Source organism: Colletotrichum spaethianum, assembly GCF_022836535.1.
Source record: "Colletotrichum spaethianum MAFF 239500 DNA, contig12, whole genome shotgun sequence".
Lineage (NCBI taxonomy): Eukaryota > Fungi > Ascomycota > Sordariomycetes > Glomerellales > Glomerellaceae > Colletotrichum > Colletotrichum spaethianum.
In genome coordinates, this window is record NW_026054782.1 from 86,794 (window position 1) to 99,440 (window position 12,647).

At 48.3% G+C, this 12,647-nt stretch overlaps 2 protein-coding genes across 2 annotated transcripts; one reads left to right on the forward strand and one right to left on the reverse strand.

The window, feature by feature from the left end:
- Positions 1 to 9,451: 9,451 nt before the first annotated feature.
- On the forward strand, positions 9,452 to 10,725 carry ColSpa_05340 (putative MFS-type transporter; the record flags this gene model as incomplete). Its single annotated transcript, XM_049271552.1, has 3 exons — positions 9,452 to 9,607; positions 9,646 to 10,431; positions 10,489 to 10,725. The coding sequence occupies 3 exons, from the start codon at positions 9,452 to 9,454 to the stop codon at positions 10,723 to 10,725; spliced, it is 1,179 nt and encodes a 392-aa protein (XP_049127509.1).
- Positions 10,726 to 11,413: 688 nt separating this feature from the next.
- ColSpa_05341 (uncharacterized protein) lies at positions 11,414 to 11,920 on the reverse strand (the record flags this gene model as incomplete). The annotated part of the gene is made up of 1 exon (XM_049271553.1): positions 11,414 to 11,920. One exon carries the CDS (start codon positions 11,918 to 11,920, stop codon positions 11,414 to 11,416), a length of 507 nt encoding a protein of 168 aa, XP_049127510.1.
- Between the last annotated feature and the right edge of the window lie 727 nt (positions 11,921 to 12,647).

Here is a 12,647-nt window from a genome sequence, read left to right on the forward strand (position 1 = left end):
ATAGCGTGTCAGTTTGCGACCTTGAAGTGCAGATGGCGCTTGGTAACGTTTTTAGTAGAACTAAAATTAAAGCCTTGGACATTGTACCAGCTGCAGTCAGTCGGACTGATTCAGTCCCGGAATGGCTCGGCCAATGATAAGAACTACGAAGCTTGGATGCAGCACACATCAATGGACGCACTTCGGATATCAGCAGGGCAATAGGAAATGCATATCCATATTATATTCGGTATACAATTCGCCGGATTACAGCTTGAAGGAAGATGTCGTATAGAAATCTGCTGAGCCGTGCCACGCCACATCGGGTAGGGATTCGAACGGCAATGGCTTTTGTTGGCACTACTGCCTTCAAATCGACCAGTTCTGACCGCGCAGGCCTTGATGTCAGCAACTTTGTTTGATGCACATCTCCGCCTCGAAACAGGAAACTAGGAACTGAGCAACGTACGACTCCAAAATCACCAACTGCAAGAAACGACTGGGTGTGGTAAGTGCAGGGTCAAGGCTTTTATGTTAGCCCTCAAAGAGGTTGGTTTGATATCTTGACCGTTTGCCGTGATTTTGTGATCATCAGGGTTACCTGGTGCTGTCGTCGGTATGTGTTGGGGTGGTTATCAGGTTGAAACAGTCAGTTCAAGCTTGCTGGTTCAGTCTAGCGGCTACCGTGTAAAAGAAAAACATCATACAAGCGGAATGCACAATGAGAAATTAATATAGCACAGCCACAAGTTCGGCAAAACTGCAATGAGAAGATTCTTGAGTACAATCAATACCAGTTCTCTATTGAAGTCTAAACACTAGTGGAGGCTCCCGCTGGACTTTTCTACCAACACGAACTATTAGCATCTTCTCCGTTGATTTCAGCACGGCCTGTACGGGGTAAAGTTCGTGAAGAGTGGTTAAGATCAAGACTGTTACTTGCCTCGTCTGCAAGGGTTGTAGGAACCTTTGCAATTCATCAGCATCATCCACAATAGTCAGTGCATCGGCAAAAAAATACATGGACGCACTTTTGACATCGGTGTTGTGGGAGGTCTCATTCACCATACACGTTGATCCATGCTTCTTTATCCGAGCTTCTCGGCATTCTGGCGCTAAGGATCGGGTGTCGGGAGTCTGGAAACTTCCGACTCCGTGCTTTCCACTTTCCAGAACGTGTAGAGCCAATCATACTGCACCATCTACCACCAGTCTTGAACTAACGGAGCTCGAGGAAATCGCCGGTCCCCGGATGATTCCACATGTTCCGCTCGTCACGTTTGACTCTTTGCAGCATCAGCCTCCGAACAAGCTTTCACGAAGAGAATTCCTTACTGAACGAGCTTTCGAATGTTCCCAGATTCGGTGACCTGTTAAGCACAGACCGTATATCCCCTTGTTTCCGTTGTTGCGGTTCAATATGTCCGACGGCGAGAGCCCCGACTTTGCGAACATGAGGAAATCCCGAGCTTGCACCAATTGCGCACGGCAAAAAATCAGGTGTAGATGGCCACCGGAATCGGGTCACAGCGGACCAACCGATTGCTTGAGGTATTTTCTTCTCAACATAGTGTTTTCCTTACCAGCAAAACTTGCAACAGACTTACGGTGTGCCAAGATGCTCCCGCTTGAATATACGATGTCGCGTACCGGAGCCCGTCCCAAGGAAGAAACGGGGAAAGTCTAGGTAAGTCAAAGAACGGGTGGCATCTACATGAATCCCCGAACTAAACCCAGGGTCTTTCGCGTCTGGCCTGGCGCTTCACCACATCCGGACTTGCAACTGATCAAGACGTAGTCGGGTCACAGAACTGGAAAAGAAAATTGACGGCCTAGTCAACCTCTTTCAATCCCAGCAACAGGTCCAGGGGGCCCAGGGCTCGAATTCGACTGCAACAAGTCCAGGTAGCGAGGGTCAGGATCTGATGCCATGCACCGGTTTGACCATACCTGGCCTCGGTGAATTATCAGTTCCCAACTCTTCAAGCGGCGTGAGTTCTGAGACTCAAGAATGCAACACGCTTCCACCACCAGATGCAGACCTTTCAAGAACCTTCTATCTGTTACCTGGACTCAGTCTTTCCGTGGCGAAGGCAGAAGAATACCTAGACATCTACCGAACGCGCATGGTTCCCAACTTCCCTTTCGTACCTATCCCCCCTAACGTCACAGCCATAGAGCTTCATAACAAGAAGCGGTTCCTGTTTTGGTGTATTATGCAAGCCGTCGTGCCCCAGACGGCGGCTGTCCAGAAGGCTGTCGATGATTGGGTTCGACGACATGCTGCCAATCATGTCGTTGTTATGAAGGAAAAGACAATCGAATTACTCCAAGGCATTATGGTCTACGTTGCTTGGTGAGTTCACGTCGCGCTTGGACGAGTCCTCGCTATCGTGCCCGTATCACAACGGCCATGGTCCACATTAGGAACATGCTTATCTGACAAGTACTTGGAATAGGGGTGACGTCCATCCGCAAGTGGGAATCAATGTCAACTCTCTGATGCAGATGGCAATTGGTTTGGTAATGGAGATGAACATGGTCACTCTTGGTGGGGCATTAAGCTGGATGCCAAAAGGTCTACAAACCGATGCGTGGGCTCTATTGAGTCGAGGCAAGCAGCTCGAGCCAACAAAGCATACGCTTGAAGAGCAAAGGGCGTTTCTAGGCGGCTACTTCATCGCGTCAAGGTCTGGCTCCTTGTCTACCCATTACCTGGCGATATAACTGAGTTCCTCCAGCAACCCCATAGCCATGCGAAGATACTCGCAGATACAATTTACGTCACAGTTTTCTCGATGCTTCAAGGCCATCCGCGAAGCCTCGGAATTGCCATCTGATGCGCAACTGCTTGCATTCATCCGGATACAAAATGTTGGAGACCGTATTCGTTCTGTGTTCCCAAGTCCCGACAGAAATGAGGGAGAACCTTTACAGATCTTTCGGGAACATTCCGGTGCGGTCCTGTCGTCAATTCGCAAGGAGATTTTCGCTCTACAGTCTGAAGAGCCTATAATAAACAAGACGCAACGTGAGTATGGCATCATTCCCATTTTTGGATGACATAAAATATTGACCATCAAATCAGCAATGTTATGGGCCCACTATCAAACATTGGTTGTGAGACTGTATGAGCCTTGCCTAGGCTTACGTGCAGCGAGCCCTTTGGAGGCGGTGTCTCTAACAGAGCCATACAGCAGGACCGAGGCGCTTTGGCATTGCTTACAAGCGGTGCAAAATGCGTCGGATGCTTTGCTAGATGTATCGGTAGAATCGGTTGCATATCTTCCTTTTGTCACAATTGCAGATTTAGCATATACGATGATGGCATCACATCGTCTCTTATTGGAGGACACGTCGAACGACTGGGATGTGGTACTAGCACGGCAGAAGCTGGACCTGCCCGAAATATCCCGCCGTATGGGAGACAAGTTTGAAGAGGCAGATAATGTGGCTCTTATCGTTGGCCAAAAGCGGCGCTTATTCGAAGACAACAGCTCAAGGTGGTCCAACTATGCCTATCGGGCCAGGTGGTTACGGCAGTGGTACCTCTCCAAAGCCCTGCCGTTTTCGCAAGAGCAAACAACGGTTCAATCTCAAATGGGGTCGGGAGCATCGTTAAACGACTCAAGTATGTCTTGGTTGGGGGGCATCTCAATTGATCAGGGATTTTGGGAGGCGATGGTATTAGACGGACCTGGACATACACTCTTCGACGCCTCTATGATTTTGCCGGATCAGTCCGCATTGCCTCCGATGGAATCTACATCATAGAATGATTGCATCAATGATGATATTTACCAGTCATCTTGTTATTTGGCACTTAGGTCAAAATCGAATTCGGGTGTTCATACAATATGTCACTGGCTTTGCGTCCCAAGCCCTAACTATGACCACATTACTAGGCGACTTTCTCGTGCTCTGCAAGTTCCAGCACTTGTTCTAGACATACAGGCTCTTCCATTACCTAGTTGCTCACCCAGCTATTGAAGAGCATGCCGATACGTCAGCGAGATCGCTTAGTTTATATGTGGTATCGATTTAGTTTATAGACTCCGTGATACCACTGTAATAAAATGCCATCTGGTAAGTCAAATTGTACAACAGATCGTAGCCTGTAAGATATTAGGAAGAAGAAAAATAACTAGATTTATATTTCTTCATATCGTCCGGGCAAAACTCTTCGCAGAATGCCTCGCAAAGCTGCGATAAAAAACTACCAAACCTCCCCTCCAGTTACCGTGCCCAACTGCCATCCACATGCAAGTCATCGAACGGCAGCATGACCCAGCACGAACGAGATGAATCCCTCGGAAATCCAGTTACCTTATGAAATAGATGCTTCGGTATTCGTCCGGAGACAAGGGTATGCATCTTCATTTCAGATGCAAGCAACAGTCTGGATGCAGACATCGCCTTGCTTGAGACTGTCGTATGACGTCACGTTGGCTCCATTAGATGCCGCGTCAAGGGTGCCCTTCGTCCCTTGCGAACATATCTGTACATTTACTGTACAGAATAGGCCGCTGCTGCCATGCTGACACTTTGAGGCAGTCAGACTAGTTCTGTAGTCGGCCTGGTTTAATTGTGCGGAGGCCAGAGTGGCCATGATGCTTGTGAGCAGGGTGAAAGTGGGTGACTGCATTATTGTTCGTGTGTATACGTGAATAAGACAAACAGGGATGTTTTTTTGGCGCTGTTGATTGGGGTATAAGAAACAGACGACGTGTTGAAGTGATACTTAATGTCGAAAAGAACTGTTCCTCCTCAATATCTCCCTATACCCTTTATACATAACTGTTCGCCTTCTTCAGCACATCATAACCAATAAGTTCCCATTCTGGAGCATCACCATATCATTAAGACTCACTGACTGGGACATATGTTTAGCTTGCTTTCAGAAGCTATTCCGCGTGAGCCATAGAGTGGCTGCGGGGTGTCACATAACTCGCTTAGATGCGACGTACAGGTACAGGCGTTGGTTTCAGCGCTCTACCTGTATTAACTCAACTTACTGATATCTCATATCTATTCCATTTTAATTATATAACAAAAACCATTGATCCTTCGTTAAGACGTAAGCGGCAATCTGACATAGCAAGAAACCAGAAGTAGATGCGTTCCTTCTGTGTTGCTACCTGCGCTGATGTATCATGCCTCAGTTGTCTTTGTCTTTCAGGGCTAGTTAATGTGTTGCTGCATGACCTAAGGCCGCAGATTCTCCAGTCGATTTTACGTATGTAATCTGCGTGTGGCTAAGAGCAGACTAATACGGGCAATCTTATGAGGCTGCATCTCTGATGTCAGTGTACAGAAGCTAAGTATAGTTACCCAACAGAACTTGTCATTGACTTTATTTCTCTGTTCTAAGATGGGACTCTGAAGCAAAAAGATTTCGAGTTAAGACTGATAGGAGTTATTTTAAGAGTAAGTCTATTTCATTTATTATCATTGGGCGAAAACTCTAATTCTTGGCATTAATGGCTTTCATGGACATCTATCTGAAAGTGCTGCCATCACCCTCGTGTTCGAGTAACCTAGTTGAAACTGTTCCGAATTGTCGGGCTTCTATAGCTCACTGCGAGATCGTTGTGACGAGTCGCATCTCAACGCTTAACTAAGACAATCGTTCTGACGGCTGCCATCCGGCAACAACCACAAACCTTAAAACCCCTCAGATAAGATGAACGCTCTCAGCGCGCGGTAAGACAGATTCGTACGTTGCGTGTAGATTACAGTGACGTTTCAGATGCCAGCGCGCGTCCCAGACTATACTGATGATGACAGTGATTGCTCAATGAGAAAGGTTCTCTCAATGCACAAGAAGGAAAAAGCTCGCTGCATTCAAAATATTATCGTACTCAAAGTTTGGATTCCACAGTTGCTCAACTGTTACAACGAAGCAAATGCTCAAAATACTGTATCATCAAGTACTAATAGCAAATGGGGGAAAGGAAAACAAAAGACTTATTATGGATATTTTCAAGCCTCACATACTCGAAAACAAGTTTCTTAAACTACTTCTGACTTCTATTTTTAAGCTACAGATCTTTTAGGATTTTCCACAAACTTTAGTTCTATGGGTCGGAGATACTTTTCTAGCCATCTCTATTGCAATGGTTGAAACTTATGCCCCCCTAGATCTAAGTCGAGCTTAAAGTGTTGAATGGATTCTCTCTTAAGAGAACCCGGATGTACGATCGTACTCTGATTAAACTTAGGGGTGAACCAATAATATATTCCGTGATTATCTTTCTAACTACAAGACTTGGCTTTCGTACACGAGATATGTGATCTCGTACGTCCCTGAGTTAGCTCGGCATGAACATACTTTGGTCCCCTCAATGGATAACCGAGGGCCGAGTATCCAGTCTGTGCCCTCTGACATCGTTCCTGTCCTTGAGTCGTGCGTGTCGTACAACCAGCTGATGCTGTTATTCCAACATAAAGAGATATAAACGCAGCATTGCCTAAAGGTCCTCACTTTTAACACTGTTGTGTCACGAGCAGGTCAGGAAAACCAAACGCGCCGCAAAGCAAAAGCTTCAGTAATAATAACGAACCAGTCAATTCCTCGCTCAAGTGGCTTTCACCTTTGCCATAAAACCTTATCACTTTGAATAGTCAATGTCAAGTTAACGCGAACAATGCATGTCGCGAAGAGCAGGCTACAAGGAAAAAGATACCTTTGCAAATCCTTCGAAAAGGAGACAAGCTACACATCAGCCCCTATGTGGGCCCGTTGGAGGGCGTGTCTCTATGTCAAAACCGGGCGGGCAAGTTTTGCGGTGTAGCTTGATCCGCCTATCGCTGGTTACTGAGCAAGCCAACCGGGCTGTGGAGATGCCAAAGGCCATACGGAACTTCGCAAGTCTCGATCTTCTCGATATAACATGAACACCCCCACGGCCAGTCTCATGGTCCGTCGAACCGACAAACTATGTTGATAGGCTCAGAAAACCTGTTGTAGCAACTTTGAGTTCCAATTTTTGTCCTATATTTAGAATGCGGCAGAGTGGGCAAGGTTTGAGATATGACACCTGAGTAAAATAAATACATTGACGTCGATGTAGCCCAGCAGGTGTTATCGACTTAGTGAAGGGTCCTACACGTTTTTCATCCTCGGCTGGGAAATTTCCATACGTCAGACCCCGTAGAACGTCTTCCCATAACGAGGAAAGGTTTGAGTTCAAAAGATGCCGTTTATAGATGTGCGTGTGTTCAAGGTATACAGAAAATGACACTTTCTTCGGAACCTATGCGCCAGCAATATTGTGTCAACGGTTTTCGCCACAGCCCCGCCATGTGTCCAGGCAGGAATGGACCAGAATCTCGTTGGGAGGCAGTTTAACCTCAGTGGAAAATACTGTTCGGCTGGATGTTTGATGTGTGATTCCTGACCTTCCAAACTGATCAGCATGTGGATGAAGCTTGGCATCCTCCTGGTAAGCCACCGGAATGGTGGGGGAAAACGTAACCTTCTCCTCAACCGCAAATCGGATGATAAGAGTTTGTTGGCGCGTTTTAGATCCTTGCTGCAGGATCAGGTTGTATTAAACGTGGACTGAGAGGCTGTGGTGTATTTATGACAGCGGGTCTTAGCATGATTGCCAGAGAAGGGGTTTCCTGTTGTTGCCCATGATTTCTCAACGTAAGCCTTTGCACCACCGCTATTCTCTTTAGGGTTAGTGATTTCATGGTCGACTGAAGGCCTTGTATTCCGTTCAGCTACCTGAACTTTGTTTCCTCAAAGTTCCCTGTCGCCAGTACTAACCCCGCAAACACGGCTCTCCCGTGGTGCTGGAAGATCCGGGGTAAGCGGGAAGTTAGGGAGATTGGGTGCAGAAATCGTTATCAGTCAAAACTACATTCAAACCACAGAGAATTTGTTTGAGACTGTTCTCCGCGGGTTGCCAAATGCTTTGTCAGAGTAATTGTCTTACTGGTCACATTTGACTCATTTGTGATATCAGAACCTGGAAGCCGCAGGGGAAACCCGCATTTTATGCCTGCGTGTGGATTTTTCACATGCAACAGAAGATCTTCCTTGAAACAGCTATCGCCTTGAAAACAGCTTGATGTCCAGGACGAGCTGTGAGGGTTGTCACCTTGTCCGACCAGGATGCCAGCCTCCTTGCGAGGTTGATCTCGGCCCCCCCACCTCTCTTTGCTGGTGCAGCGGGGCCGGCCCTAACCTAATTAGGTCGACATTATCGAGAGCCCAGCTTTTCTCATTGGTCATGCAGGCTGCATGCACAAGCGGCAGGCCTGCAACAACTTGCTCGGCCTACCTACCTACTGGACCAATGGGTTTTGTGTCGTTTGAAGACTGTACGCCAGCAACTGTTTTAGTGGTGATGCCTTGAAGCCGGTGGGCGCCGGCATATATAAGACACCAGAACTTGGGTGGCGCAGGTCAGCCATGTAGACTACGTCCACTTACGATGCTTGACAGTCTATGTAGTTCTTGAAGTGGTGCATCTGTGAATCTTCTTTGAATACCTTCTTCAACCGGTTCAAGTCACCAGCATTCCCGCCATAATTTGCCGGCGCCTAGTTCCCCCACCTCGGAACACCCCCGTCCCCCGCTTCGGGAAGTACTAGCGTTCAAGCCGCACTGGCCGTGACCGAGGTGGATATCCTGGGGAATCTGGGGTAGCGCCAATGCAACACTAATCGGCCCAGTACAGCATGTGTTGCAAAGACCAAGTTCATAAGGACGACGCAGAAGCGAGATATTAGAACCATTCGAACATCAGACCACTGCAGTTCCAGCCGACTGCTACTGATATTTTCTAGCAACATTGCTGTTGTCACTCGGCAGATTTACCTCCTTGAACTGGCCAAAGTCTACGCGATGTCGGGCTGGAAGTATGCACTTGCTTTAAGCAAGCAAGAAGTCTCGGCCGCTACACCGTCGGGCACAGCGAGGTTGCTAGGTATGTTATCTAGCACACTACATCGACATACTCCGGTATTTGTCTGAAGTGGCTTCAAGTGATCATGATCTGCTCTTCCTCTATTGGTTTGGGCTTACGTGCTGACGGAACATCTCCTTGTAAATAGTCGAAGACGAATCTACTAGCAGGTCACAGTATTCCAATTCTCTTATTCGATATCCACAGCCATCCGACGACCCAGCAGATCCTCTCAACTGGGCACAGTGGCGCAAATTCGCGCTGTTGTTGGTTGTCTCGCTTTATTCTTTTTGCGGTAACTTTTTGAGTTCAAGCATTGCACCGTCACTCCAATTGTGGTTCAAGACGTACCCTACCGAAGTACGGCCATATAGTGACCTGACATATTTTATTGCCGTAAGTTGCCCTAGGTTTCCTCCGGCAGAAGTTTTGATGGTTAATGTGTTGCTCTCCTGCAGGTCAACATCTTACTCCTTGGGGCGTCCAACATCTGGTGGGTCCCATGCTCAAACATTTTTGGCCGGAGGCCAGTGTTGCTGGTTGCGACACTCTTGATGACCGTCTGTACCATCTGGTGTGCTGTTTCTACCTCGTACAACTCGGTACTGGTTGCAAGGTTGTTTCAAGGTATGGGAGCCGGTGCCTCCGAGTCCGTAGCGCCGGCCTTGGTTGGCGAGGTTTTCTTTGTTGATGAGCGTGGACGTGCAATGGTGAGTAAAGCTTGAATACGTTGTGAGTAATGATTCAGCACTCTGACTCGCCACGAAAGGCTATCTACACAGTCTTCCTGTCTGCGGGCTCGCTTGTCGGAGGCATCGCTGGCGGTTACATTGGCTTTCAGCTAGGCTGGACCTACATCTTCTGGATCGGAGTCGGAATTTCTGCCGCTTGCTTTGTCGGTACTCTTTTTCTTGTACCGGAGACACTGTACAATCGAGTTGCCCCGCCCATAGGATCCCAGGCCGGCTCCACAATCGACGACAAGGGGATGGAAACTCACGTTGAGGATTCCAGAAGCCAAATCTTAGACTATCGCCCATTTACCTATGGAAGGTCCCTTGGCTTCACCCACTATCGCGGCAATGTGGTTGGCAACTTCCTGGCACCATGGAAGACGCTCAGACTTCCTGGTACTTGGGTTGTGATGTTCCACTACGCTGGCCTCGTCGGTGGAATCGTCACAATGAGCACCGTTGGCCCTCAACTGGTCGCCGCACCCCCATACCTCTGGGGATCTAACGTCGGACTGATCAATGTCGGAGGAATGATCGGCACCATTGTGGGGGCCTTGTACACCTATCTTCTCTCCGACTCCCAGCTCAAGAAGAAAGTCAAGACTTCTGGCAACGGTCTTGCGGAAGCAGAAAGCAGGCTTCCGACCATGTTTCTATCTCTATTCATTGCAACCGGTGGTTTCTTCGTCTTTGGATTTTCTGGCCAATACCCATCTAAGAACGGCTGGGTGGGTCTCTCTTTCGGCTATGGTATGGTTTCCTTTGGGCTGATGCAGCTACCCTCCGTCGGATTCAACTACGTAAGTTCAAAAATACATTCTGTCATTGAGAAGTGTTGCTAACCAAGTTGAGCACAGCTTATCGACTCCTATAAACAACACGCAGGCGATTGCTTCGTCATGGTAACTATCATGCGAGCCATCATTGCGTTTGCCTGGACCTTTTTTGTTGCCGACTGGGTCGAGAAGACGGGGACAGCGGAGCCGTTTGGCATATTCGGAATGCTCATGGGAATCTTCGCTCTCCTAACCATTCCCCTGTGGTTGTTTGGTAAGAGGATGAGGATTGCGACGAGAAAGTATATCGAGGAATAGTTAGTGCGACCGATGCGTATAGCAGTTTGTTAAACCGAGGAATGTTGCGCTTCACGTCGCACGCAAGCGTCACCCTGCTCATCTCTGTTTTGGGGACTTAAGACCATTTCGAAGGCAACCAACTGTTACTCAGTATGGTACATTAGTCGCGTAAAGATCTTTAGACACTTTGAAAACTCGCCCAGATGACTGTATGATAGTACTGGTTGACGGCAAAAGAACCGAGACTAAGCGTCACATCCGCGAAAATACGGGGAGAACCTTTCGAAACGAAATATAAAACTACCGTGATCCTGCTGGCCACTGAATTTTGGTACTAGTTCGACACCGAATAATCCCGACGTCTGGAAGGAGAAGCCCGTCAAGGGCCGCGAGAATTGGTTCATGAATGTTCAATTTGCCAAACTTATCTAGGGATTGGGAATAGGTTGTGTGTCGGAAATCATGTTTTGGATGGAGAGGCAGTTGTGATGATGCTGGTTGATTTCCTAACCACCTTTCATCGACGTCTTTATCAAATTGGTACCCATGAGCTGTTGGCGGGCAGCTATATTGATTTATTCGTGAAATAATCTAGCAAGGTTGCTTCTATTGTCATATCTGTTTGTCATCCAGCAGATGAAAGAGCATGGTTTGTGGTCGGACTTCCAAAAGCAAAGAAAGACGCGTTGTTCGCCTGACTGTCCTTCTAATAGAACAAGTAGACTAAGCCAAGAGCAACAATGGGCACATTCGTAATCAAATGCGCCTTCGCCTTTGCCTTCCCAACCTCGGCAACCTCTGGCGATGCGTCCGGGCTCTTCAGATATTCCATGACCACAGCAGCGCCGCTGAACCCCACGCCTGCGCCCAGCGTCAGTACGATCCCGACACAACGCCGCACCGCTATGGCAGCCATCGGCGACACACGGCAGACGTCCGAGAAATGACCGTAAAGGACCAGAGCCAGGATGCACGAGGACATGTGCAAGTTCCGAGCCCCCTTGACCTTGATCAGCGCGTGGTGGAAAGCGTCGAACTGAGCGGGTGTCAGTGAGTCCCGGCGCGGTGGGACGAGGCCGAACGTCGCGGCCCCGCTTTCGGGCTTGGCGAGGTTGAAGACCCCGTCGGCGGCGCCGAGGAGAGCCAGAAGGCCTGTGAAGAGTGGCAGGGCCGCGGGCCTCCAGAAAGCTGGGTAGGAGTTGAGAGTGGCCATTGGTGACGGGCTCTAATGGAGTGATTGTGATTTGTTTGCTGACGTAAAGTGCGCCAGTAATATGGATTTAAAGAAGGAATTGAACGTTTAAACACCGAGTCTCTGACCGTGTCTGATGGCATTTAATTCGGGTTTCTCTACCTCCGGTTTAGTGGTCGTTGGGCACCTGGTGGTTTTCTAGGCAACAGCGGACATGTAATCACGTGGCTGTCAGACACGTTCGCTCCATGCTACCTAACTGGTCCTGACAATTTGGAGATGCCTCTAAGCTACTTTGGGCCAGTAGGCTCTACCGATAGCCAAACCGACCTGTTGGAATTCACTGTTTTCACCTCTGGAGACCTACCATAGCATGTAATTCCCTCTTTGGACGGGAGGAATTTTTTGAAGACGAAGATTCATTTCGGTGGTCAACGGACGAGGTTGACTACGCCGAGACAAACAAACCAAATTTGATCTCGCACGATCGAAACTAGACCTATTGACCGGTCCAAAGCGACGTTAAGAACATGCACATTGAAGTGTTGACTCAGCCTATACTTTAGAAGGGCATCCACTGTCAGAGCAGAGGGAAAGAGTCAAACTCCAAATGTAACATGAGTATGCAGTGCAGAACATGTAAGTCAGTTACTTAGATTGGCTCCCCAATGGCTGGTTCATAGCTGCCCTCGGATGGTGATGAGTTCTTTTTCAATGTCCCGTACTCATCCCGGCCCCGTTCTTTGAC